We start from the raw sequence: 23,959 nt of genomic DNA on the forward strand, positions 1-23,959 counted from the left end.
TTGCGACCCTTTATACGCAATGCCTCACAACTTCAAGTGTACCAGAGAGCTGGAAGAATGCCAACATTATACTAATCCATAAGAAGGGAGACGTTAAAGAATTGAGGAATTATAGACCCATTAGCTTGCTTTCAGTACTGTATAAAATATTCACCAAGATAATTTCCAATAGAATCAGGGCAACACTTGACTTCAGCCAACCAAGAGAACAGGCTGGCTTCAGGAAGGGATATTCTACGATGGATCATATCCATGTCATCAATCAGGTAATCGAGAAATCTGCGGAATACAATCAACCTCTCTATGTGGCTTTCATAGATTATGAAAAGGCATTTGATTCAGTAGAGATACCAGGAGTCATAGAGGCATTGCGTAATCAAAGAGTACAAGAGGCATACAAGGATCTACAAGGATTCCACAGCTACCTTGGTTCTCCACAAGAAAAGTAGAAAGTTACCTATCAAGAAAGGGGTCAGGCAAGGAGACACAATCTCTCCAATGCTATTCACTGCATGCCTAGAAGAAGTATTCAAGCTCTTAGACTGGGAAAGCTTAGAAGTGAGGATCAACGGTGAATATCTCGGCAACCTCCGATTTGCTGATGACATTGTCCTATTCAGCAACAATGGAGATGAATTACAGCAAATGATTGAGGACCTTAACCGAGAAAGTGTAAGAGTGGGGTTGAAGATTAATATGCAGAAGACAAAGATAATGTTCAATAGCCTGGCAAGGGAACAAGAATTCAGGATCGCCAGTCAGCCTCTAGAGTGTGTAATGGAGTACGTTATCTAGGTCAATTACTCACAGGGGACCCTGATCACGAGAAAGAAATTTACAGAAGAATAAAATTGGGTTGGAGTGCATACGGCAGGCATTGCCAAATCCTGACTGGGAGCTTACCATTGTCGTTGAAAAGAAAAATGTACAATCATTGCATTCTACCGGTGCTAACATATATGGGGCAGAAACCTGGAGGTTAACAAAGAAGCTCGAGAACAAGTTAAGGACCGCACAAAGAGCGATGGAACGAAAAATCTTAGGACTAACGTTAAGAGACAGGAAGAGAGCGGTGTGGATCAGAGAACAAACGGGGATAGCCGATATTCTAGTTGACATTAAGCGCAAGAAATGGAGCTCGGCAGGCCATGTAATGCATAGGATGGATAACCGGTGGACCGTTACCAAGAGAAGGGAAGCGCAGTCGAGGTCGGCAGAAAACCTGATGGGATGATGAAGTTAGGGAATTCGCAGGCGCAAGTTGGAATACGCTAGCGCAAGACAGGGGTAATTGGAGATCGCAGGGAGAGGCCTTCGTCCTGTAGCGGACATAAAATAGGCTCATGATGATGATGACTGTTACAATGAACGCTTCGAATCCAGTCACGGTAAAGAGCGGGCACACGCAAAGTACCAACGCACAGAAGCATGATTAAACAGCTGTGTGCGTCCTGCTCCAGTTCAGCCGCGACAATGATACGGCCTTCGAAATGTGCGAGGGACCACTGCACACGGATTTGGGAAGCTGCGAGGCAGGTCACTTGCTTTCAAGGCCCACCTCGAGGGAGTAGGCGTACAGCATTTTAAACAGCAGGGTGTGCACTGCCGCGTGCGCCGCTTTGATATCAGTGGCACTCTCAGTCATTGTAACCTGTTTCACCCTAGTACTAAATTTGTCATGCACCACTCTACTACTGCTCTTCACTGTATAACCTTAAAGGCCCCCAGGATTGGGGGTATTGCATAAGGGGATGGCTAACAAATATGAAGTAAGTAAATACACAAGGAAAGGATGTTTTAAGTACGCACTTGCTCGCGGTTTATTATGGTAGTTATGCAGTTCAAAAATGGCGATGGGCACGTGATTGCGGGGATGTCGTGTGGAAGGCCGTTCCAGTCCGAGGCTGGGCGTGTACAGAATGATGAGGCAAAAGTGGTAGTGTGCGCATGTGGCCGGGCGACTTGGAGGGGATGACCAAATGCGGAGGGAAATGCGTGCCAGAGGACTGATGTAGAGTGGATGATGACGTGAGCTGTAAAAAAACTTATGGAATGAGTACATACAGTGGAAACCCGACTATACGACTTTCAGGGGACCACACAAAACCATCGTATAATCCGGGCATCGTAGAATAAAAAAACTAAGAATGTAGGCAGTGGCGCTCAGTCTTGCCAAAAAAAACGGGTGCAGACCACCTGAATAAGCCCACGGCACGAACCTGCACTGCTCCAAGGAAGGTAGATTGAATTATAAAGAAATTACCGTAATTATTGATTCTAACGTGCATATTTTTTATGATTTCAGTTGCTTGAACTCTTGTGTTACAGTAGAATAACAGCAAGATTGGTCATTTTAAAACAAATGCTCTAAATTCCACGATTTCCAGCGCTACGTTGACAACCTGTAACTTTACGTCTCGATCCAGTCCATATACAAGTCGACTGATGTTGGAACTTGTTTTTGATTGGAATCGACGCTGTTTTCGCTGTGCTTGTGCCCGGTTGCGATGCCGCAATACCCAACGGCTATTTTGCGGTTCGACTCCGTTCATTTGCGACGTTTAGGCAACGCAGCGCATTCGGCACGACAGCTGCTTCAAAAGACGAGCAATTTTGATGGCCAAGAAGCTCGGAAAGTCTGCCGCAGTTCGGTATCTCAACGAGTCGACGATTTGCGGATGGCGGGACCACCGCCTCCTCTTCAAGTACGAGTCCAGCCGGAAAGGCTTTGTGGAACTTGGAAGTGGCCTGGTACTGACCCCAAATGAAATGTTTGTGCGGTCTTTGAAGAAGTGCTTAAATTTCAAACAAGCTTGATGGCACGGAAGATGACTCGATTCTTGGGCGATCACTTCTGGACATAGTTTCAGTTTCGCGGGACTCTGCTCGTCCCGGCACCGAACTTCTCGAAGTACAGTAAAAGCTCGATGATACGAATCTCACGGGGTCACGAAAAATATTCTTATTAGCCGAAATTCGTATCATCGAAACAATTAAAACTACTGTCGAATCTCGATAATTTGAACTCGAAGGGGCCCGAAAATTTGTTCGAATTAAAAGGACGTATTTTTGAAGTATTCGTGCACCATAGCACGATGCACGAACGGTGCGAGTCGTGAAATATCGCGGCGCGCAAGCGCATAGCAAGCGCGGGCCACGAAACTGCCCATAACGGTCGCTTCCCGATAACGACAGAAAACGAAGCTTCAGGAAGCGAGCGGGCGGCGCCGGCACACGGGTGCGCGCGGAGACCGTCGAAGGTGAGGGAGGAGGGCGGCAGGGAAGCGGATATTTCCGCGTCAACTCCGCCGCTTCGGTGGCTCCCCTCGCCCTCTCTCTCAACTCCCTCGTAGCTCTCTCACCTTCGACTCCGTGCGCGCCCGCCGCCGTGCTGACGCCAGCTTATTTTAGCCGCCCCCTGAAGTTTCGTTTTCTGCCGTTATCGGGAAGCGAGCGTTTGCGGGCGTGGCAGTTTCGTTGGCCCGACTGTGCCTCCGCCGCTGCTTCCCTCTGCGCTGCTGCCGCAGCGTGCAAGGTCAACATGTGACTAGAAAATAGAGGAGAAGGGTTCACTGCCATTTTATCCGCGTGGCTGAGACGAGACGTCGGCACTAGTGTGTGCTAGAATACGGTTGTCTAGAACACTCTAGTCGGCACGTACACGCTTGTTCCGGGGCGATGCAGAAACGGCGACCTTGCAATTTGAGAGAGGGAAAAATTTCCGCCGCGGGTTCGGGTTCTTTTTTTTTCCCCGCCGTTCCGTCGCGCGCAGTATTGAAAGGTCTCTCCTGAGCTTTTGCTCTATGGCGGTGTCGGAGCAATGCCGGTCGGAGGCGCCGCCGCGTTATTTGGCGCGCTGCTAAGAGCATTGTCGGTACGCGGTATGTTCGAAGTAAGCGTGTTCGAATTAACGAGATTCGACTGTAGCTAAATTAAAGAGTCAGAGGTGAACTCACTCAGGCACATGTACGTAAAAAGCATTTATTTCTTGAAGCGCCACCGCTTCAAACTCTTCGCGCCCAGTCGCGGAGTCCGCGCTGTCCGGCGCCGCGCCTCCGCACCAAAAGAGAAGGAGAGAAAGCGCGGGACTGCGCGCTGTTCTCTTTCACGGCCATCGGTGGGGCGACGTTTATTCGTATCAACCGACGCAGGCTGAAAATCTATTCGTAACAACCGTTCTCTAGCACGTCGCAAAGTAATGGGGCTCGGCCGGGACCACAGAAAAATTCGTATCATCCGGAAATTCGTATTAGCCGTGATCATATCATCGAGCTTTTACTGTATACGGAATTTTTGCGAAAGTGAAACTATCTACGAAAGTGATTGCCCGAGAATACCACCCAAGGAAAGCTCCGTCTCCTCTTCAGACGGCAATGATGAGTGAAAAGAACAAGTTTCCAAATTCCGTTCATCTCGCATTACATTCGCGGTTTTATTTTTATTATATCGCATGACTGGAAAGTCGCCCCTCGCGTTACAATTGCGGTCACGTTACATTCGGACCTGTTATCAGCCGGCTGCAGTGTGCTCACGCGCTAGCCTGCGTCTCCTTGGGGCTTTTTTTTTTTTTTTTTCCTTTTCTCAGACGGTACCGAAAGAGACATCGTACGAGGCGGGGTCGGCGTAGAATTGCATTGTGTAATGGAGGTTTTTAATACATTATTTCTATGGCCATTTTGCTGGTACCAAACCAATCTGTCGTAAAATGCGGGTCATCGCATGACCGGGGGACATATAATCGAGGTTCCACTGTAGTAGCCATGACGCCAACAAGCCAGGGTGGATATGCCGGACTCAGCTTTTAATGATGATATACCGGCATTATATGAGTAGCATGAATGAATGAAAATCTTGTGGCACGATTTTGTAATGATTCTAGGCAGTTTGTTAGGTATTTTTGGTTAGGGCTCCAGATAGCAGAGGCATATTCCAGCTTAGAGCGTACGAGTGACTTGTAGGCAAGGAATTTTATGTCTGATGGTGTGTCACGTAGATGACTTTTTTAAGAATCCAAGGCTTCTGTTAGCAGATGATATGACTTTAATGGTATGTGCGTTCCAGGTTAGATTATTATACGACGTTACGCCGAGGTATTTATAAGACTGGTAATTCTATTGTAACGTTTGAGGTAGTATAAGGAAACGGGAGAGGATTACGTTTTCGATTGAACGATACGAGTTTGCATTTATCGGTGTTTATTTCATAGTTCCATGAGCCATTGGTTGCAGCAGTCCTGGACGCAGTTTAGGTCTCTTGGGAGAGCTAGTTGATCAAAAGGGTTATTAACTGTGCAATAGATAATCGGCAAAGATTACAGGAGTCATGCATTGGTAGGTCGCTAATATATTTTAGTAGGCTTGTGCGAATAGTGATATTTTGATCTGAAGCGAACAGTCCTTGGCGTCGAATACGTTCGAAGCGAATTCGAATAGTTTTCAGCTGTCCGAAGAACAAAACTGAGCAGATTACAGTTGTTTTATGCAAAAATGATTTATTTCTGAGGTTGCAACAGACAAAGGCATCACAGAGACTCCTGTGATAACATATCTTAACCAGTAAAAAAAAATGGGATGTATATAGACTAGTTAGAAGATGCTCCCATCTACACAGATACCAACCTACGGCATAATGCATCACATAAAATAATGGCATATGGACTAGCAGCTCCACAGGCAGTGACGAAGGTGCCACCTTCTACTAGTTAAAAGGCTACATGACACACAGAAAAAAAAAATCGTTTGATAACATGTTTCAATGTAAACAAGATAACACAGCTCTACATGCAACTAAAAGGTGTTCCCTTCTACAGTTAATAAAGTCAAAAATTCTCATGCAGAAAAACTAGTTGCTCCACATGCTGGGGAAGAATTAAGGTGCTCCCTTCTACAGGTTACAATGGCACCCACTGTCGAAAATAACCTTTCACTCGTTGTCTGGGGTGCTGGCACTGAAAGATACCTGCGGGCTACCCTTACAAGGGACGGGTGGCTGCCTTTGCTCTTCCCTCAGTCGAGTGGGTTCTCACAGTGAGGAAGGAGGGGAGATCTCGGGTAGCTCTCAACATCATCTTTGATGGAAGGACCAGACTTAATAGAACCATCTGATGCAAAGCTTGCAAAGGCCCCCCACACAGAGGCATCTTGGGAGCTATCTAAACCTGTTTCACACTCACTTGATGTTTCACAGCATACAACTTGCAGTGTTCCCTTTGCTGCTTTGGTGAGAACAGCGCAGGCCCACTTCTTCTCTGCCCTTTCTGTATAGCAGGCATCCTTGAATATTAGATCTAGCAACATCGCTAGGGCTGTATCCTCGGATGCCTTGACACCAGGAAACCTTGCCTTGATGCTGCGTGCCAGACTTGAAGCAATTGCCGATGACTCACCTGATTGAGCTGCGTGCCGAGCAAGTACAATGCCAGTTCACTCCAGCAATGGAATGACTTGGGACAACGTGGGATATTTGTCCCCAGATAGCTCTGTTGTGGCTTGAGCAAGTGGATCCAGTACCTTCACAGCGGCAGTCATCGGCTTCCATTTCAGCTGCAGTGAGGTTATCAACCGCATCACACTCCGAAAGCTCCACGGTGATCAGTTTGCGAAGCATGAGTAGCCTAGTCATCATCTGATGCTCGCTATTCCAATGCGTCGGAACATCTTGCATCACTTCCAGGGCATTCAGCTGCATTTCCCTTTGTACTTCCATAAGGCGCGCCCGAGCCTTTGAGCTTTTCTTATAGCGGCCAACGATAGCCCTGGCCTTCGTGCACAGTTGGGAAAATCCAGGTACATCCCGCTTGACATCACTCACACACAACTGCAGTGTGTGCCCAAAATATTTTATGCCTATCCAAGACGACTGTGTAATTGCTGCAGTGATATTTCTTCCATTATCTGTAACGTACACTGGCACAGTACCTGGATCGGGAAGTACCCACTGCTCCACCACGCTTTTTAGAAACAGTGTCGGGAACCGAGGGGTCGCAGCGGAGCGCCAGAACAAGAGGACCAGCTCAGCAGGCTTTCAGAACGGACTAGCGCGTGCCGTGCTTGCGCCGCTGGCACGTGCCGCCCAACTTTATTTTTCTCGTCAGTCGCGGCCGGCGCCTTGGGGCCGGCCGAGAGCGCTGACCATAGCGTTCCCGCTTAGCAGCGTCGGTGGGCGCTACAGGGCCCCCCGCCTAGACGGAACGGCGAAATGTACTCGTCGACGAGGCAGAAGAGATGAGGCTGTCTTGGTGTCGAGCATATCGACGGGTGCGCCAGCGACATCCGCAGGGAGCTCCTTGGGAGGCGTTTCGACGTAGGCTGGTTTGAGGCGGTCCAGGGAAACGACTTCTTCGCGGCTATTCAATAGAATGGTGCCGGGTGCACAAAGATGTTGTGGTCCGATGACCGAGGTGGTACGGGGCGCAGGTGCTGAATGCAGTCCTGTAGGCGTTAGGTACTGTAGCGGCTGGGGCGAGGGGGCCGAAGAAATGAACAACTCTCCAGGAAGCCGCAGGGGTTCACCGTAGACGAGTTCAGCCGCTGAACAGCCAAGGTCGCGACGAAGGACGGCACGTAGGTCGAGAAGTACCATAGGAAGGTGGTCGACTCAGTGCTCTCAATCCAGGCGCGCAGTGAGTGCAGCCTTGAGCTGGCGATGGAGCCGCTCAGCCATGCCGTTGGCACAGGGATGATATGCAGTGGTACGGCAGTGCTTAGTGCCAAGCAGGCGGTTGAGTGAAGTGAAGAGTGTGCAGTCAAATTGCCGGCCGCGATCAGTTGTCACGATGCTGGGGCAGCCGAAGCGGGAAACCCATGCTGAAACGAAGGCTTTGGCGACCGTTTCCGCAGTGATGTCCGGAATGGGCACGGCTTCGGGCCAACGGGTGAAGCGGTCGATCATTGTGAGAATGTAGCGACAGTCGTGAGAGTGAGGAAGTGGTCCCACCAAATCAAGATGGACGTAGTCAAAACGGCAGCCAGGGGGCAAGAACGACTGTGTGGGAGTCTTCGTGTGGCGGGTCACTTTGGCGGTCTGGCATGCGAGGCACGAGCGGGCCCACTGGCGAACATTGGTGTTGATGCTTGGCCAGACATACCGCTGTGTAACGAGGCGCTGCGTGGCTCGGACGCTGGGATGGCAGATGTCATGAAGTGATTGGAACACCGCACGACGGAAGGCAGTCGGAATGAAGGGACAAGGTGTAGCCGCTGACATGTCGCACCAGAGGGAGCCAGGCACAAACGGGTGAGGAACGAGTTGTAGACGGAGGGAACGGGGAGGATCACGCAGCGCTTGCAGCTCGGGGTCTTCCACCTGCGCACGAGCTAGACCCTCCCAATCCACAGTCGATGTATAAGTGCCAAGGGAGGTGATGCGTGAAAGTGCATCAGCTGCCTCGTTGTTGGTGCCTTTGATGTGCCTGATATCCGTGGTGAACTCCGATATATAGGCCAGTTGACGAACTTCACGTGCGACGTACTTGTAAGAGTTTGTACGGAAGACATACACCAGAGGCTTATGATCACCGAAAGTGCTGGATGGTGGAGTAGATGGCGAGCAGCTCGCGGCCAAAAACGCTGTAGCGAGTCTCGGCAGGTTGGAGCTTCCAAGAGAAGAAACCAAGTGGGCGCCACTCGGAGTTGATTTTCTGCTGGAGAACAGCGCCGATGGCCACACTGGAAGCATCCACCATGATGCAGGTTGGTACGTTAGTTCTCGACTGTGCGTTTAAATATAGCGGCGTAAAATTTGTAATCAGCCCAATTTTTGGGGGACTGGTTATAGAGTAGTCGCTTCCAAGCTGCTTTTCTTCGTCTGTAGTCTCGTGTACAGTCTGGATTCCACCAAGGACTATGAGAGGCTCCCTTGGCAGACTCAATAATAAATTCAGCTTCTTTGTATGGTCGTTTGATTACAGCACAAATTTTCATAGGTTTGGATTCTTCGCGCTCTTCACAATGGTGGGCCAGATGTGCTCTTAAATCATTTTAAAATTTATTGTAGTTTACGAATACTCGGATCTGAGAGCATGATGGTATTAACGGGCAAGCAATTTCTAATATTATTGCACAGTGATCACTGTTGGTGGCACAGTCCAAGGCTGCCCAAGATGAACTAGTGAGAGATGAACTTATGAAACTTAAATCTAAGGCTGAGCGCGACCGATTACTAACAAATGTAGGAGTTCTAGTGTTGAGACAAGTCATATTATTATCTGTTGACCAATTCCACAAGCGTTTGCCACATTGATCTGTTCGAAAACCCCAACACGTGTGATGGGAGTTGAAATCTCCCACAAGGATTTTATCCTTGCACCATGACGTCAACGCGGAATCCAAAGATCGAGTGTCTTGCACACCCGCAGGAAAGTATGCATTTACTAAAGAGAATGGTAGGCAGCCCAGTAAGGTTACATCTAAGGCAAAAATTTCACTTTCAGGGGGCATATGTTTGTATGTCCGCGCCGAATCCCGCTATTCTTTTTCTTTTATGGTCACTGATCGTCCGCCGCACCAGACACACGCACATAAGTCTTTTGTATATGACAAAAACTCCCCCTTTTCGAAAAGTTTTTTTTTTTTGATGAAGCGAAAATAAATTTTAAAAAACTGCGGCGATGCGCGTGGACTCGTGAGACTTCATACAGTACATGTACTAAACAGATTGAGCGACATGCAGACTTCAACCATAAAAAAAAAAATAAGCAAGCATACAAAATCATGAGCTTCCTAAGTGCTGGATTCAATAGATGATCCTGACCTACTCAAATAATCAGCTCCAACATTTTCGGAGCCTCTTATGTGTTCGACCTTGAAAGAATATTCTTGAAGAGCTAGGCTCCATCGAAGAACTCTGCTGTTGAGATGTTTAGCCCGCGACAAATACAACAGAGGTTGGTGGTCTGTTTGGATTGTGAAGGTAGTTCCGTATAGAAAAAGGTGGCGCTTCTCGATCGCCCACACTAATGCTAAGCATCCCCTTTCAATGGCGGAATATCGAGTTTCACGTGGGATAAGCTGCCTGCTCGCATAGAAAACGGGATGAAGAACCCCCTCATGTTCTTGCATTAAAACTGCACCTATGTCGGTGTCAGAGGTGTCTGTGCGGAGAAAGAATTCCTTCTGGAGGTTAGGCGCCCTTACAATGGGTTTCAAGCTTAGCGCGTTCTTCAGATTCCTGAAATGCATTTTCTCTTTGAGGGGTCCAAATCACGCGGCTGCTTTCTCTCTTTCGCGTTAACTCAACAAGAGGTCGGGCCTTCTCATCGTAATGGGGAATGAAGTCTCGGTAATAACCAGTGAGTCCAAGAAAAGAACGTACTTGTTTCTTGGTTTCCGGTTTTGGAGCATTTAATATCTTTTCCATCGTGCTGTCGACAGGTTCTATCTTATTGCCTCCTAACTGGTGGCCTAAAAATATTATCGAAGTGGTTCCTATTTCACACTTTTGAGGACTGTTAACCCTGCGCTCCGAATTCTTTCGAACAGCTGCCGGAGCGTGTAGACATGTTCCTCCCAAGTAACTGTGGATACTAGCACGTCATCTATATAGTGCACAACGTTATTCAAGCCAGCTAGAAGAGTGCGCATGAGGTGAGTGAAAATTGCCGAAGCTGTGTTAATGCCGAAGGGCATAAACAGAAATTGGTAGTGTCCGGATTGTGTGTAAAATGCGGTCTTGGCTCTGGACTTCTCTTCGAGTGGTACTTGCCAATAACCCTTTGTGAGATCCAGTTTTGAAAAATAGATCTTGTTTTCCACTTCCGCGAACATCAAGTCTGTCCTTGGTATTGGCTCTGCATCCGAGACTAGCACACTGTTAATGCGCTGGAATTCAATGCACGCTCGGTACGTTTTGTCTGGCTTTTTAACAAGAACTAGAGTTGAATTGTAGGGAGAATTTGAGTGTTCGATCACGCCTAGCTGTAACATGTCATTCACTTCCCGTTCAACAATCTCCTTCATGGAAAAGGGCAAAGGATATTGCGGCGTGCTAATCGGTTCTGAAGTTGTCAACTCAAGGCAACATTCGAGGAGTGTTGTCTTGCCCAGTACTTCCGAAAATATGTCTTTGTAAGCTACTAACAGTTCTTGCAGCTCAGACCTTTGGCTTTCATCCAGGACATCAGATGTGCGAATGCTTTCGATACCCCCGCCTGCTTCAGCTTTAAAACTTGGTAAGGGGGCTTCAGTTTCTGGCTCTTCCACCACGACAAACGAAGTTCGGAACGCGGCTAGTGGTTGGCGCTCTTCATAACGCTTTAGCATGTTGATGTGGAATAATTTAGTAGTATGGCCCACGTCCAACCAGTAGTCAAAGTTGTTTTTCTTTCCGGTGACTACAAATGGTCCCTTCCATTGCATCATGAGTTTGTTATCACTGGTTGGGAGGAGTATGAGCGCGCGATCTCCTATCTTCAGCTGTCGACGACAACTGTTTCAGTCGTAGTACCCCTTTTGAGTCCTCTGAGCTTTGCACAAGTTCTGGCGAGCTAACTTCAAAGTCTCTTCCAGTCGCTTTTTGAGGTCGAGGACATATGCATATGTCGTCTTAACATCTTCCTTGAGCCTGTCTCTTGTCCAGAGATCCTTGAGTATGACCAAGGGTCCTCGTACTTGTCGTCCGTATATCGATTCAAATGGCGAAAAACCGAGGCTTGTTTGTGGCACCTCACGGTACGCAAAAAGAAGAGGAGCAAGATATCGATCCCAGGCTTTTGGTTTTTATTGGCATAGTTTCCGCAGCATCATCTTAAGGGTTCCGTTGAAGTGCTCCACCATTCCATTACACATTGGATGATAAGGCATTGAACTGAGATGCTTGATGGCGAGTAAATCATTTATTTCTCTCATCAACTCTGATGTAAAACAAGATGCCTGGTCACAAAGGATCTCGTGTGGGAAACCGATCCTTGAGAACATCTCAACCAGCCCTTCGACTACAGTTGCTGAGTCGATAGAAGGTAAAGGGATGGCGTCCGGGAAGCGAGTTGCAAAGTCCACACGAATGAGTATATATCGGTTGCCCTTACTCGATGTTGGAGTCAAGGGACCGATGATATCTACCGCTACCCGTTCGAATGGGGTATCTATAAGTGGCATTCGTCCCAGTGGAGCCTTGCCCACTCTACCTTTTGGAAAGGTTCTTTGACATACATCGCACGATCTCACAAATCTTTTAACATCCTCTTGGACGCCGGGCCAATAAAATGATCCAAGGACCCATTCCGTGGTTTTCCGTATGCCTTGATGCCCAGACAAGGAGTTGTCATGTGCCATATTAAGGACTTCGAGGTGTAGGCACTTCGGTACCACTACTTGATCGATTGTTTTTCCCGGGCATATTTGATAGGATCTGTACAATACGCCTTCATCCAGGTAGAACGAATGGGTGGTTATACCTTTTCCCGGAATATTTTTTCCGACTTTGCTTCTACAAACTTGAAGGGTTGTGTCTTCCTGCTGCTTTGTCCGAAACATTTCTCTTGACAATTGTAAAGCTCCAATGCCCACCGGGGAACATGGTTTTGAGATCTTGGCACCCACTATAACCTGCAGAGAACCACTGTCTTCTTTCGTAGTGCTCATCTCGCGTGATTTACTTGCTACAGAAGTAAACGAGGATGCTTTCCAATTGGGATCTGGTTCCATGGGTTGGCGTGCTCCAGGAACGTTACCAATGATCACATCGTACAATGGGATCTCCATGCACTTTGCAACCGAAACACCGGAGAAGTACGGTGATGAAATGTTGACTTCTGCTTCTGGAACGTTAATGGAGCTACCATCAGCCAGTAGTATCATAGACTCAGTGCCTATCATTGCTGCGTCCGGTACAAGATTTCGTCTCGTGACTATATTATTGCTTCCTGTATCTCTCAGAATCCAAACGGTCTGTCCAAAAAGCTCTCCTTTCAACACCGGCATGTCAAAAGGCTTCCTAGGCCAGACTCCCAAAGCATTAGACAATGTCTCATCTTGCTGCTTGGTACCACATTCAAAGCGTTCCCGTGCATCTTTTTGCACGTCGGGAGGTAGTATGCAGCATGCTGATGAGCCTTTGGCACCTGGTTCATTTCGTTTGCATGATTGCACGTCTTGTCCATATCTGCGGCAATATTCACAATATGGCAGTTTTGTCTTCACACGGCAATCCAATGTCTTGTGTCCTATCTTCTCACATATGAAGCAACGGACTTGAGACTTCACACCTGGTTTCTCATTCGTTTCTTTGCCAGGATTTTGTTCTAGCCTCTCCTTGAACACCAGCAAATTATGCTGCCTCTGTGCCTCCAAATAGTGATCGGCCGCTTCCGAGGCCTCATCCACGGTCTTGCAGTTTCTCTCACGAAGAAAAAGCGCCAAACGACTATGGCAGTTGTTCAAGAATTGTTCTGCAACGATCAAGTCTCGAACCACATTGAACGTCCTCCCTTGGTTTGCCATCTCCACCCAACGGTCGAAGTAGCTGCACAGCCGAGTAGCATACTGCTTGCCGGTTTCTCCATCCTGTGGTTTACTTTGCCAAAACCTCTCTTGGTATCCCTCAGCAGTAAACCGAAATCGTTTTAACAAAGCTAGTTTTGCTTTGTTGTAATCCAGGGAGTCTTCGGGCGATAAACGACCAAACACTTTCAGTGCTTCCCCACTGAGGCACAAGCTGAGAACGGTGGCCCACTTTTCTTTTGGCCAGCCCTGTCCCGTGGCTGCATGTTCAAAGCGCTTTAAATATGCGTCGAGGTCATCTCGAGAATCATTGAACATGGGGATCAGATTATGTGGGTTGATGGGGGCCAAGACTTCCGCTTGGTTCGTGTGACTTGCACCATTCCCACTCCCACTGCTTTCTCCCACCTCAGCGAGCCTCAGACGCAACTGCAAATTCTTTTCTTCTAGCTCAAGGCGATGTTTGGTCGCCTCTCTGTCCGCCGCCCGTTCCTCATGCGCCTTCGCATCTTCCTCCCGAGCTTTGGTGAGTTGCTCGTCCGCCCAATTTCTCAGCTCCGCACCCTGCAGCCCCAAGTGCTCACCCAACGTAATAAATTCTGCCAAACTCATATTCACTTGTCGCTAAAGCAACTGTGAACAATCGGCTTCGTCCTGTCGCACGGACGCCAATTTGTGATGATTTGGTCTTCCTAAGTCAACGAGGGGTTGTTTACCCGGGAATGTATTTGTACTTGCACGGTTCGAATTATTGTGGCCACCACTGAGACTAATTCGCAGTGGGGAAAAAAGAAACAACGAAGCCGATTGTTAACAAGACATGAACATATAATTAACACAAACTGTCACACACACAAACTAATTAACCAAGGCACTAAGACTAATATAAACGTTCATGCACTTTTAAATGTTCTCTCACAATAAAGAATTATATAATAGTAAAGTTCGTGACCGGTCACAATTATTTGGTAGCGTCGGTGCAGCGCTGTACGGGGTGGTGTTGCGACGGCCAGTCAGATGCAGTGCGTCGGTGGCGTGAGTATAATACGATAAGACACTACTTGCGTCTTGACGATCGTCCGCAGCTCGGCCAAGAAGTCGCAGGAGGAAAGTAGGAAGGGCTTGCCTTCAGCACCATGTCACTGCAGGACCCACGGACACCAAAGGCTGGAGGTAGAACAGAGGCCGGATCGTCGCTGAAGTCATGAAACTCGGGCTCGCAGCCCGACAGCTTCGCTTCTCCGCCCAGCGCTCCTGAAGTCTTTGAGACTCGGACCTACAGTCCGACAGCCTCACTTCTCCGACGGGTGCTCTTGAGGTCTTGAGGTTCGGACCCGGAGCCCGACAACCTTGCTTCGTCCCTCCGTGCACCGGCCTCCTTTTTCGAACGCTGCCTTCCTTCTTCTCTTCTTCTGCTCCCTCTTCCAGCAATCGTGTGTCTTCATGATTCGCTGTTGGTCGAGGTGCCGCGTCAGGCGAGGACGCGCCGAATCCCGCCATTCTTTTTCTTCTTTTATAGTCTCTGATCGTCCGCCGCACCAGACACGCGCACATAGGTCTTTTGTACATGACACCGTGAAAAACATATCAGCGGGGTTCTACTGTAGTCACCACCAGCGACTTCTTGGGCAGGCACAACGCATCAGACACATCTGTAGCAATGACAGCAGTCTCACTATTTAAATAATATAAGGGCAACACTAACTAAAAGAAATTACCCGCAAAGCACCCTAAACGAGGCCTACAAGGATGCATGCAAATTAGAGAAGAGCTCAGCGTTAGCTAGAAAAGAGTCTACAACACAGTCCAACCAGCTAGCATTCATAACAAAATAATCCGTTGCGCTCCAACACATAAACATTACTCTACAGAAATACTATCCAATCTTGGCAAGCAATGAGTGCCTTAGAAAAAGCATTGCCGGATGTACAAAGATACATGTCGCTGCAATAGAAACGTCAAGGACATGTTAGTACATGCAAAATTAAACTCTCGGTGCACAGTAAACATAAACTTTCGGTGCCTGTGTTCGCCCCAGATGTAAGACCTGCAAACACCTTCAAAAGACATTTTGACCTGCACTAGTTCAAACGTTATCTACGTGTTGGAGTGTCTGCTTTGCGACAAGCAATACACCAGTGAAACACGACAGCCAATTTAATGTTAAACTAAACGGGCACCGCGTGGACACTGTCAAGAAACTTTCCAAAGCAGTGGCCCAGCACTTTAATCTTTAATTTCGATTAAATGAAACTTTATAACTTACTGTCAAACTTCCGGTTGCCAAGAGATTGAAAATATAGTCATATCTCATTCACATATTTAACACTCTCCAACCAACAGGTGTAAATGTTTCAAAGGGAGCTCTTGAATCCATCCTCTATACTAATCACACAGATATAGCCCTTAATTTTTACTTTTGTTTTTCCACGCTTACGTGTATGCATGCTCTTTCATTTGTACTCTTAACTGAACCAGAGTCCCCCAATACCGTCTTGTATTGAACCTATTGAAAACTCGGAAGGAACACAACTTGCTACCAGGTGCTCTGCCCACCTCTTTGGAATTCCAGAAAGATTAATTGCATAGTTCCTGCTTTCTTTAAAAACCAGACAACTGGATTGGTTGCACTTGCTTAGGTTCATATTTCCTGGTTCAGGTTGTTATCTCCAATCCCCAACAGAACCCCAAGACCAGTACGCCTACTGTTTGCCTTTATTTGCACCACTCCAAACTTCACCGCCAAGCGTTTGTCATGTTTCCAAGTTTCCTGCTGTTTTGTTTGGCTTCTTGAGGTCAAGGTTTTCTCAGCGATAGAAGTGACTGGGCTGTTGGGAAAATGGCTCTGTTCCAATCTTTCCATCTGTATTTGCAGACTTCTCAAGCTTGTCATGCTTGATGCAAAGTCTAGAGAAATCATGTAGCTCTAGGGTGGCTCTACGTTCTAGTTGCAATTATCCACACACTTTTGTGGTCATCTTTCTCATGGGCGGGGACAAATATTGGGCCTCTTCGATTATCCGTCTCTGACAGTCATGCACTGTCCGAGAAGCTGCACAGGCAATGCTCATTGGCTGAACGCACTGCTTCGGACAGTTCGGGGCTGTCAGGGACGGATAATCGAAGAGGCCCATTGTTGTAACGGACTGGACACTAGCCAGGCAGCTGTGTATCCATTTTCTTGTATACTAATGCTTCGCCATGGTCCGTGCAGTGGTGGCAGCAGCAGCAAGGCTGCGCTGTCGTGCCAGTGTTGTGGCCGTGTGTTCGACTCCCTGCGGGGCCTGCTGAAGCACGAGCAGGTGCACCACCAGGTGCAGGCCGTCAACAAGCCCCTCTACAAGTGCTTCCGGTGTGGCAGCATCTACAAGTACTTCGGTGGACTGGTGCGACACAGGCTCACCTGCACCAAGGCAGCCACCAAGCCAAAGGCACCTGGTGCCGAGGCGTACAAGTACGTTCGCCGATGATGCACTGTATATTGGAGGCACTGTATTTTCTTTAGTCCATCCTCAAGGTCGAGGCGTTACAGACTCGACGGGTGGTTCAAAACCACGAAAAAAGGATGTAGACTAGAGCACTGCACGGGCTCGGGCTTACCCGAAAGCCCGGGCCCGGCCCGGCCCACGGGCCGGGCCGGGCCGGGTAGAGCAGTTTTTTCACGGGCTCGGGCCGGGCTCGGGCACGGCGTGTGCTTTTTGACCCGGGCCCGGGCCGGGCTCAGGTTTTTTAACGCGGGCCCGGGCCGGGCTCGGGCTTTCTGCGAGTTATTCTCGGGCTTCTAAACTCTGAAAAAACATGTATTTTTCGGTCTCGGGCCGGGTTCGAGCCGGGCTCGAGCCGGGCCCGGGCCGGGCTCGGGCTTCAGGTAAAGGGGTGGCGGGCCGGGCCGGGCGGGTAGCGTAGATTATTTCCGGGCCCGGGCCGGGCCCTGGTCTCGCCATAAAAGTTTTGATCGGGCTCGGGCGGGCCGCCCAATGTAAAAACGGGCCCGGGCCGCAAAAATCGGCCCGTGCAGTGCTCTAATGTAGACTACCTCAGCTCTGGGTAATAGAAAGCTTTGTTTAATTTTACTTTGAGGCCAGTGTCCATACATTTCTGTGGACCAAGACTTGCATCATTTTTATCACGAAATTAATGCACTCCCCCGATCATCTGAACTTCACCGGTCGGCACACGGATGCCTCATCCCAAAGGTGACCACGACGAGGTCAGTCCTAACAGCCTTCTGCAGAGCTTCAAGTAAAAATGCACAGTTTTCGCAAAAAAAGGTGAGACATTCTAGGTGTTACTGTAGGATAGAAACTTGAGCTGTGCAATAGCCTTCATTATGAGCACGGCCGTGCAAGACAACAGGAGGAAAGACAGGCTGTCAGTGCTATTGGCGTTAGTCTGATGTTGGAGCCAGCGTCATTACCATTGTCAGGCGGCACAGCAAGTTGTGTGAGAGCATATGTTTCATTACGTGCTTTCATAAGGAAAACTAAAACATTGAAAGACAGTTTATGTGCAGTGGTGGCAATGCTGGTTCAATCTGTGCAGACTGGAATTTCTTACTCCGTATTGCTCCAAGGGGGTCTTTTTTCATCTAAATTTTCGGAATATTTCATTCAGACTAAACTGACGTAGTGTTTCTCTTTAGTGTCCCTTAACATTACGCAGCGCAGCCGGTAGCAGTGCCGCGACTTTATTTCAGTGGAGCTACCAAGCAGTACAGTACGTAGCGTGGTGCGCTGCTTTCTTTGGCCGTATTTGTTCATGGTGTGAAAGCCAGTGAACTGTTGTGAAAGCTGATAAAAATAATTCCTATTCTTATGCACCAACCGGGAGACGTGCGTGAGGCTACAATGAGTAGGGTGGCCAGTGTTGGCTTCCTGACTGTGTGATCAACGCAGTAGTTTTATGCATCGAGGGCTGATGCGTGATGGAGCATTCGTTCGCTCCGCATCGCCCTCATAGCTCTCCTCTCCCATTGGCGGGCGCACCTTGTTGAGAAGTGTGCTTGCTACCGCGCTTGTCGGTGTCATTTTCCTGCGGAAGCTGCATTATAACCGGTATTTAGTCTCTCGTGGCTGTACCATAAGCGGTATGCATATACATGGAGTTCTATGGGAGGGTAAACGGAAGTCAGAAAAGGCTGCGTTGTAGCCAGGGGGGGGGGGGGGTATTCTGTAAGAGCCCACCTAGTGGACTATCCACTTCGGCTGTTGCGATTGGCTCCTGCGGCTGGAGCCAATGGACTACAGCCGATGTGTATAGTCCACTAGGTGGAGTCTTACAGAATACCCCCCCCAGTTCTTCACTATAAACAGTTGCGTTATAAGTCGTTTAAGCTGTACATTTCTTCAAGAGAACTGAGGTCATTGAATTTAGCATCAGGCCTTATAACCACACGCATGGTGATCAAGTCCTAGGCCACACTTCATGCTCTTTGTGAGCTATGTCTTTGGGGTAAAAAAGTGGAACGCGAAAAGCAAGGGGCCTAGCTCTATACGCCTTGTCCTGTGAGCGCACATCAGTGGCAGATTAAAGAAGATTACGTGCTCGCTTTGCTGATTATGGTTCATAAAACAAAATTAGAATGTGCAGAATATCACACCTTCCTTAAATGGTTACTAAAGAAGCAAAAAAATTTCAGCTACACCAGAAAGTTAGCCATCATGTAAATAAGAAAAGTGCCTCTCTTACTGTCACTTGGCAAGCAGGAAGACGGGGGCGGTGTTGATACTAGTTCCTGCTTCGGTTTGCCACAACCTATTAGATTTTGATGGCGGCTGCTCGTGCATAGTTTATTTTTTATCAGTAAAGATGGACTACGTATTGTATTTCAAGAGAGCCAAAAGTCTCAACTTAGCAAATTCCAAGAATGTTTGCCGGCCCAAATACGAGAAAGTACTACTTTGAAATCCGTGACGTCATGCTGGCGGTCATGTTTTGGCACAAAATTTCATCAAGATGAACCCTTCATTTGCTCTTTTTAATAATCTACTTATTACCGCGATAATCAAGAAAATGGCGTTTTTAAAGAATATTTCATCAGACTAAACTGACGTAGTGTTTCTCTTTAGTGTCCCTTAGCATTACGCAGCGCAGCCGGTAGCAGTGCATTGTTAGTGTAAGCTCGCTGCTGTCGTCGTGGCGTGCTGCGGTGAATCGCGTAGTTTCTCCTCGCTCTTATGAAGAAATGATTATGTGAACTAAAGAGAACACTAAACTGTGTATCCTTTTCCTGTGTGCACTTTTGTGGAAGCTTTGCACGTGCTCCACACACAGCAGCCGCTATTGCAAAAGTAGATTCTGCCTGCTCCAGGGGCTGCTTCAAAATGCCGAAGAGCATTCCCAGCACTGAACCTGCCGACCTAGCAGCAACAGAGCCGTGTGACGCATTTTTCGTGCGGTGTGTGTCCGCAGTGCTGGTGCAATTGTTCAAGAAATGCCGTGGACTGCATGGAGGACAATACGTTGTCGCACGGGATTATAAAAACTTGTGTGACTGACCCATGATGGACAAGCTCAGAACGTGTCTTGGGATTGTGTGTCAATATTTGACAGAAACGAGCATGCTAGTTTTTCTCAGCGCCACTGCAGTGTGACTGTGTTCTCACTCATTCATGTTGTCTGGGGTGCAGGTGTAACAAGTGCGGGGCTGTCTTTGACAACCAGGTCAGCCTTAGCAGGCACATGGGATCACACACGAGAAAAGCCCGGGCTGCATCCGGAAGTCAAGTGCCATGCCAGTGCAACCTGCAAAGCTGCAAAGTGTGCAGATGGCACGAGAAAGCCAGTGGGGATGTTGCCGACAACAGTGACGCAGGCAGCTTTTACAGGTGCTACCTGTGTCCACGGGTGTTCTGCACCAAGGAGAAAATGACCAACCACCTAATTAGAAAGCACATCACGATTCCAAATTAACTCAAAGATGCTGTTGACCTGAGCAGTACAAAACAGACGCGCAGAAATTTGGGGAAGTTACAGTGGGAAAGAAACTCATTTAACAGGCGGACGAAAGGTAGTAGGCAAGGCATTTTTCAGTTCACTGGCTGTCCCATTTCAGAACAACATGACAACACTACTATACCATGGTTTCATGTTTGTGCCTTGGGGATTGTTCTGGCAATTGCGGTGAGCAAAACAAGCTTACACACTGAAAACATGCAGTAAGAAGCCGAGAGTGTGTACATAGTTAGGAATGTCTTACAAGGTGTGTCACAGTAAATTACTTGACCCGATTTACACAATCAAGTATGGCCCCTCATTGCATTTGTGTACTGCAAGCTGTGCCTTAAATTGTTGGCGGAGATAAGAGTGGCTGTGTGCCACATTCAGCAGCTCCTTTCTCAAACACACACACACACAAAAAAAAAGGAAGACGTCGACTGCCAAGTGTGCAGGTGTTGTTCCCCATTCTATCAAGATGTGGTATCTCCCAGTGATTACAGTCACACACAGGTATTTCTATCGGAAACAAACAGTGTTGAGAGAACGTAATTTAAGCGAAGTAGGCAAGTTGTTTCTTGGCCATAATTGAACATCACTAGCTTATGCTTTGTTTTCGAACAAATGTGCTACTATAAAAGCACTGTATTTTCATGCCTGTCAGTGTGCAGGGTTGCCTGTTTGCATTTTCACAGCACGTGTTCTAGTTTCCATTCTCCATTGTTCCTATCACAGAGCCTTTTGGTGGCGTGCTTAATGCAAATAAATATAGTGTTGCATCTGTTTTGTCTCCTTTCATTTTTGCAGTAATACAGTCTACTTACGTTAATTCGACCCTGACGGGACTGGCGATGTTCATTGAATTAATCGGCAGGTCAAATAAACGAGACGGAGGAAAAAGGACACAGAGCTGATTCATTTGACACTGTTTGGCTAATTCTAGCATGCCCCCAAATCAAACATGCGCTTGCTTTCGACATGTACAAAACGGAAAACTAACGTAGAGATAACATTAAAGCTCCTGAACAGAGTAGATACCTAATGCACGCCCGATCATACAGCAAGAAAATTGGGCTGGGGTCTAATGTGTGTTGCGTAGTGGCTACCGATCTTGACTCATCTTTGCCACAATACAGCCATGTTATACAAACGCCGCGACCATGATTTAATCGGGTAAATAGCGTAATCGGACATTGTGAGCTACCTTTATTGCTCAAAAATCAACCTAGGACAGGCCGAAAATAGGCATTTTTGATGGGAGATGTCTGTTCACCGCCTTCACTGTCGCTAGAGCTCTGCCTTGACACACTACCAGCAAACTGGTCGCTATTGGGGTCGCCAAAGTGGTCGGGTGCGTGTATGCGGGGACTGGTCAAGTTCAAATTATCTGGCGAAGGCCAATTTTAGGATTGAAATAATGAAAGTTTAGGCCCATGGGAATGTATGATACTTTCGGCCGGGACTTCCAGCCAGGATCGAAATAACAGAAGTGTACTGTGTAGCACATCTTTGATGCATGCATGTCGATAACATCAAAGGCAATATATACAGGACTACAAAGTTGAGCAAGATAGTACCATTTTATAATTGAATCTAAAGATTGCAGAAATAGCAATATGTATAGGATGTGTAAACACATAGATTGTTTTGTGCGAGTTAGTCATGAAAGTTACATATCTGCAGTAAAGACCACTTATAACGTAACCGCTTATAGTGCAGGACCGGATATAGTGCGGTCTTTTCAGACCCGTTAGTTTTCCCATAGCACTCTATGTATACACGTATCGCTTATAGTGCAGTTGCGGGAAACGAAATGCCGGTTACAGTGCGGCTGTCTGGGAGTACGGAAGTCGGCGGCTACGGCGAACGCTCCCCTCAAACGGGCGCCCCAAGGAGTGCTCGAGGAAGAGAGACGAAGTGGAGGAGAAGGGCACGTGGTGCAAACGAACAGCCAGTGAGGCTGAAACCAGAATCTTTAACCCCTTAAGTGCTTTGGACGAGCAGAGCTCGTCCTGCCCAAACTGTCCCCAAACTGCTTTGGACGAGCAGAGCTCGTCCTAGCGGAATAGGTACACCCCATTACCGTTCAGGACGAGAAGCGCTCGTCTACGGCTTAAATTGCGTGTAATCCGCCAGATGGCAGCATTTACTCGATGATTTAGTTTTGTTCTGCGGTAGGAGCGCGGTTTTTGTATGAAAAGATGGCGTACGGTGGCGGCGACCCATGCATAGCTGGTCCGTCAACGCGAAAAAGAAGCTTTTCATTTTTGTCATCTTCTTCGAGTAATGATGATTCGGATACAGATGTTTATCTTGTCTCCGGAAGTGATGACAGCGATGACGGTGAATTGAGCAGCTCCTCCGGTGATGATGAAGACAGCTCGGAAGCGAACATCGCGAGTGCTCGCCAGTGGATCCTGCTTGATGTGGACAATCCTCCTGTGAAGCCTCCTCGCTTTCCCTTCTTGGCCATCCCAGGCAAGACTTTCAACTTGTCATCGTCAGATGACCTTATGGAATATATTCAGCAGTTTCTACCGCCTCGCCCTAATTGAGGCGATCCTGACTAGGTACCTTGATCCTTCAAAAAAGACAAAGCGCGGCCGACCGTCTGATGTGCTTGACGCTGTGGGTCTCAAGGAACGGCACTTTGCATATTACATCCTGCCAAGCGAAACCAAAGCAGCGCCAACAAGAAAATGCTTCATTTGCTGTCGGAAGCGAGGAGAAAACGGGAAAAAGTTGAGAAAAGAAACTCGCTTTTGGTGCAGGAGCTGCAACAAGCCGCTTTGCGTTATTCCATGTTTCGAAATTTTTCACACAGTCCCGACGCTTCCCGAGTGAAATAGCCCAAGGGTACTTAGCCTACACAAGGGAACAAAGATGTGACGTCTGCAACTGTTTTTATAAGGTTTTTTATTAACACGAAAGTGTTTTATGCCGGGGTCCACCAAGACTTCACTGACGTATTTCCGTCACGGAAATACGTCATAGAACATAATACAAAGAAAGAAACCAGAAGAAAAAGTTCCACAAACATGCAAAATTTGGAAATCGAACCCACGACCTCTCGGTCCGCGACGATAGATCGCCGAGCGTTTAACCCATTGCGCCACAAACGCATTTGGAGAGAGCTACACAGACGCGCGTTATATATCTAACACTCCTCCGTGTACCCGCGCTCTTGCTCGGGGCGGTGCCGCCGCCTACGAGCAGAAAAGAGAAGTACTGCATTATGACACTAACGCGCACCGACAGTGAACGCTTCGGTGGTCTCAGCACTCCGACGCCTCGATGCCAGCATTCGAAGGGACGCTGGCATCAAGAAGCACTACCAACGCCAGGTGGCGTTCACCGTACTCAGCACAGCGGAGCGTGGCCTCCGCAATTAGCTCTGAAAATGTTTCTGAAGTTGATCGCGGAGGCTGCATTATATTAGCAGCAGGTAGCTGGTCTCCTATGTATTGTTCCGAAATAAACTTTATTGTGTTGATTTGACTAAGTATGTGGTGCAAATATTTTTTCAACATCGGCTAGCTGCTTTTTAGTACAATCAGATTCGAAATCAGCAATAAAAAAATAGGCAC

The 23,959-nt window shown here is 47.9% G+C and overlaps 1 protein-coding gene across 1 annotated transcript in view; it reads left to right on the top strand.

Moving 5' to 3' along the window:
- Nucleotides 1-21,149, top strand: part of LOC119430978 (zinc finger protein 354A-like) — a 45,857-nt gene extending 24,708 nt beyond the window's left edge. Inside the window, exons 3-4 of the mRNA XM_037698442.2 lie at nt 16,651-16,890; nt 20,066-21,149. Coding sequence (XP_037554370.1) covers nt 16,651-16,890; nt 20,066-20,348 — 523 coding nt within the window. The 3' untranslated portion in view covers nt 20,349-21,149. The remainder of the gene's footprint in view (nt 1-16,650; nt 16,891-20,065) is intronic.
- Nucleotides 21,150-23,959: the final 2,810 nt, after the last annotated feature.

Source organism: Dermacentor silvarum, chromosome 10 (genome assembly GCF_013339745.2).
Source record: "Dermacentor silvarum isolate Dsil-2018 chromosome 10, BIME_Dsil_1.4, whole genome shotgun sequence".
Classification (NCBI taxonomy): domain Eukaryota; kingdom Metazoa; phylum Arthropoda; class Arachnida; order Ixodida; family Ixodidae; genus Dermacentor; species Dermacentor silvarum.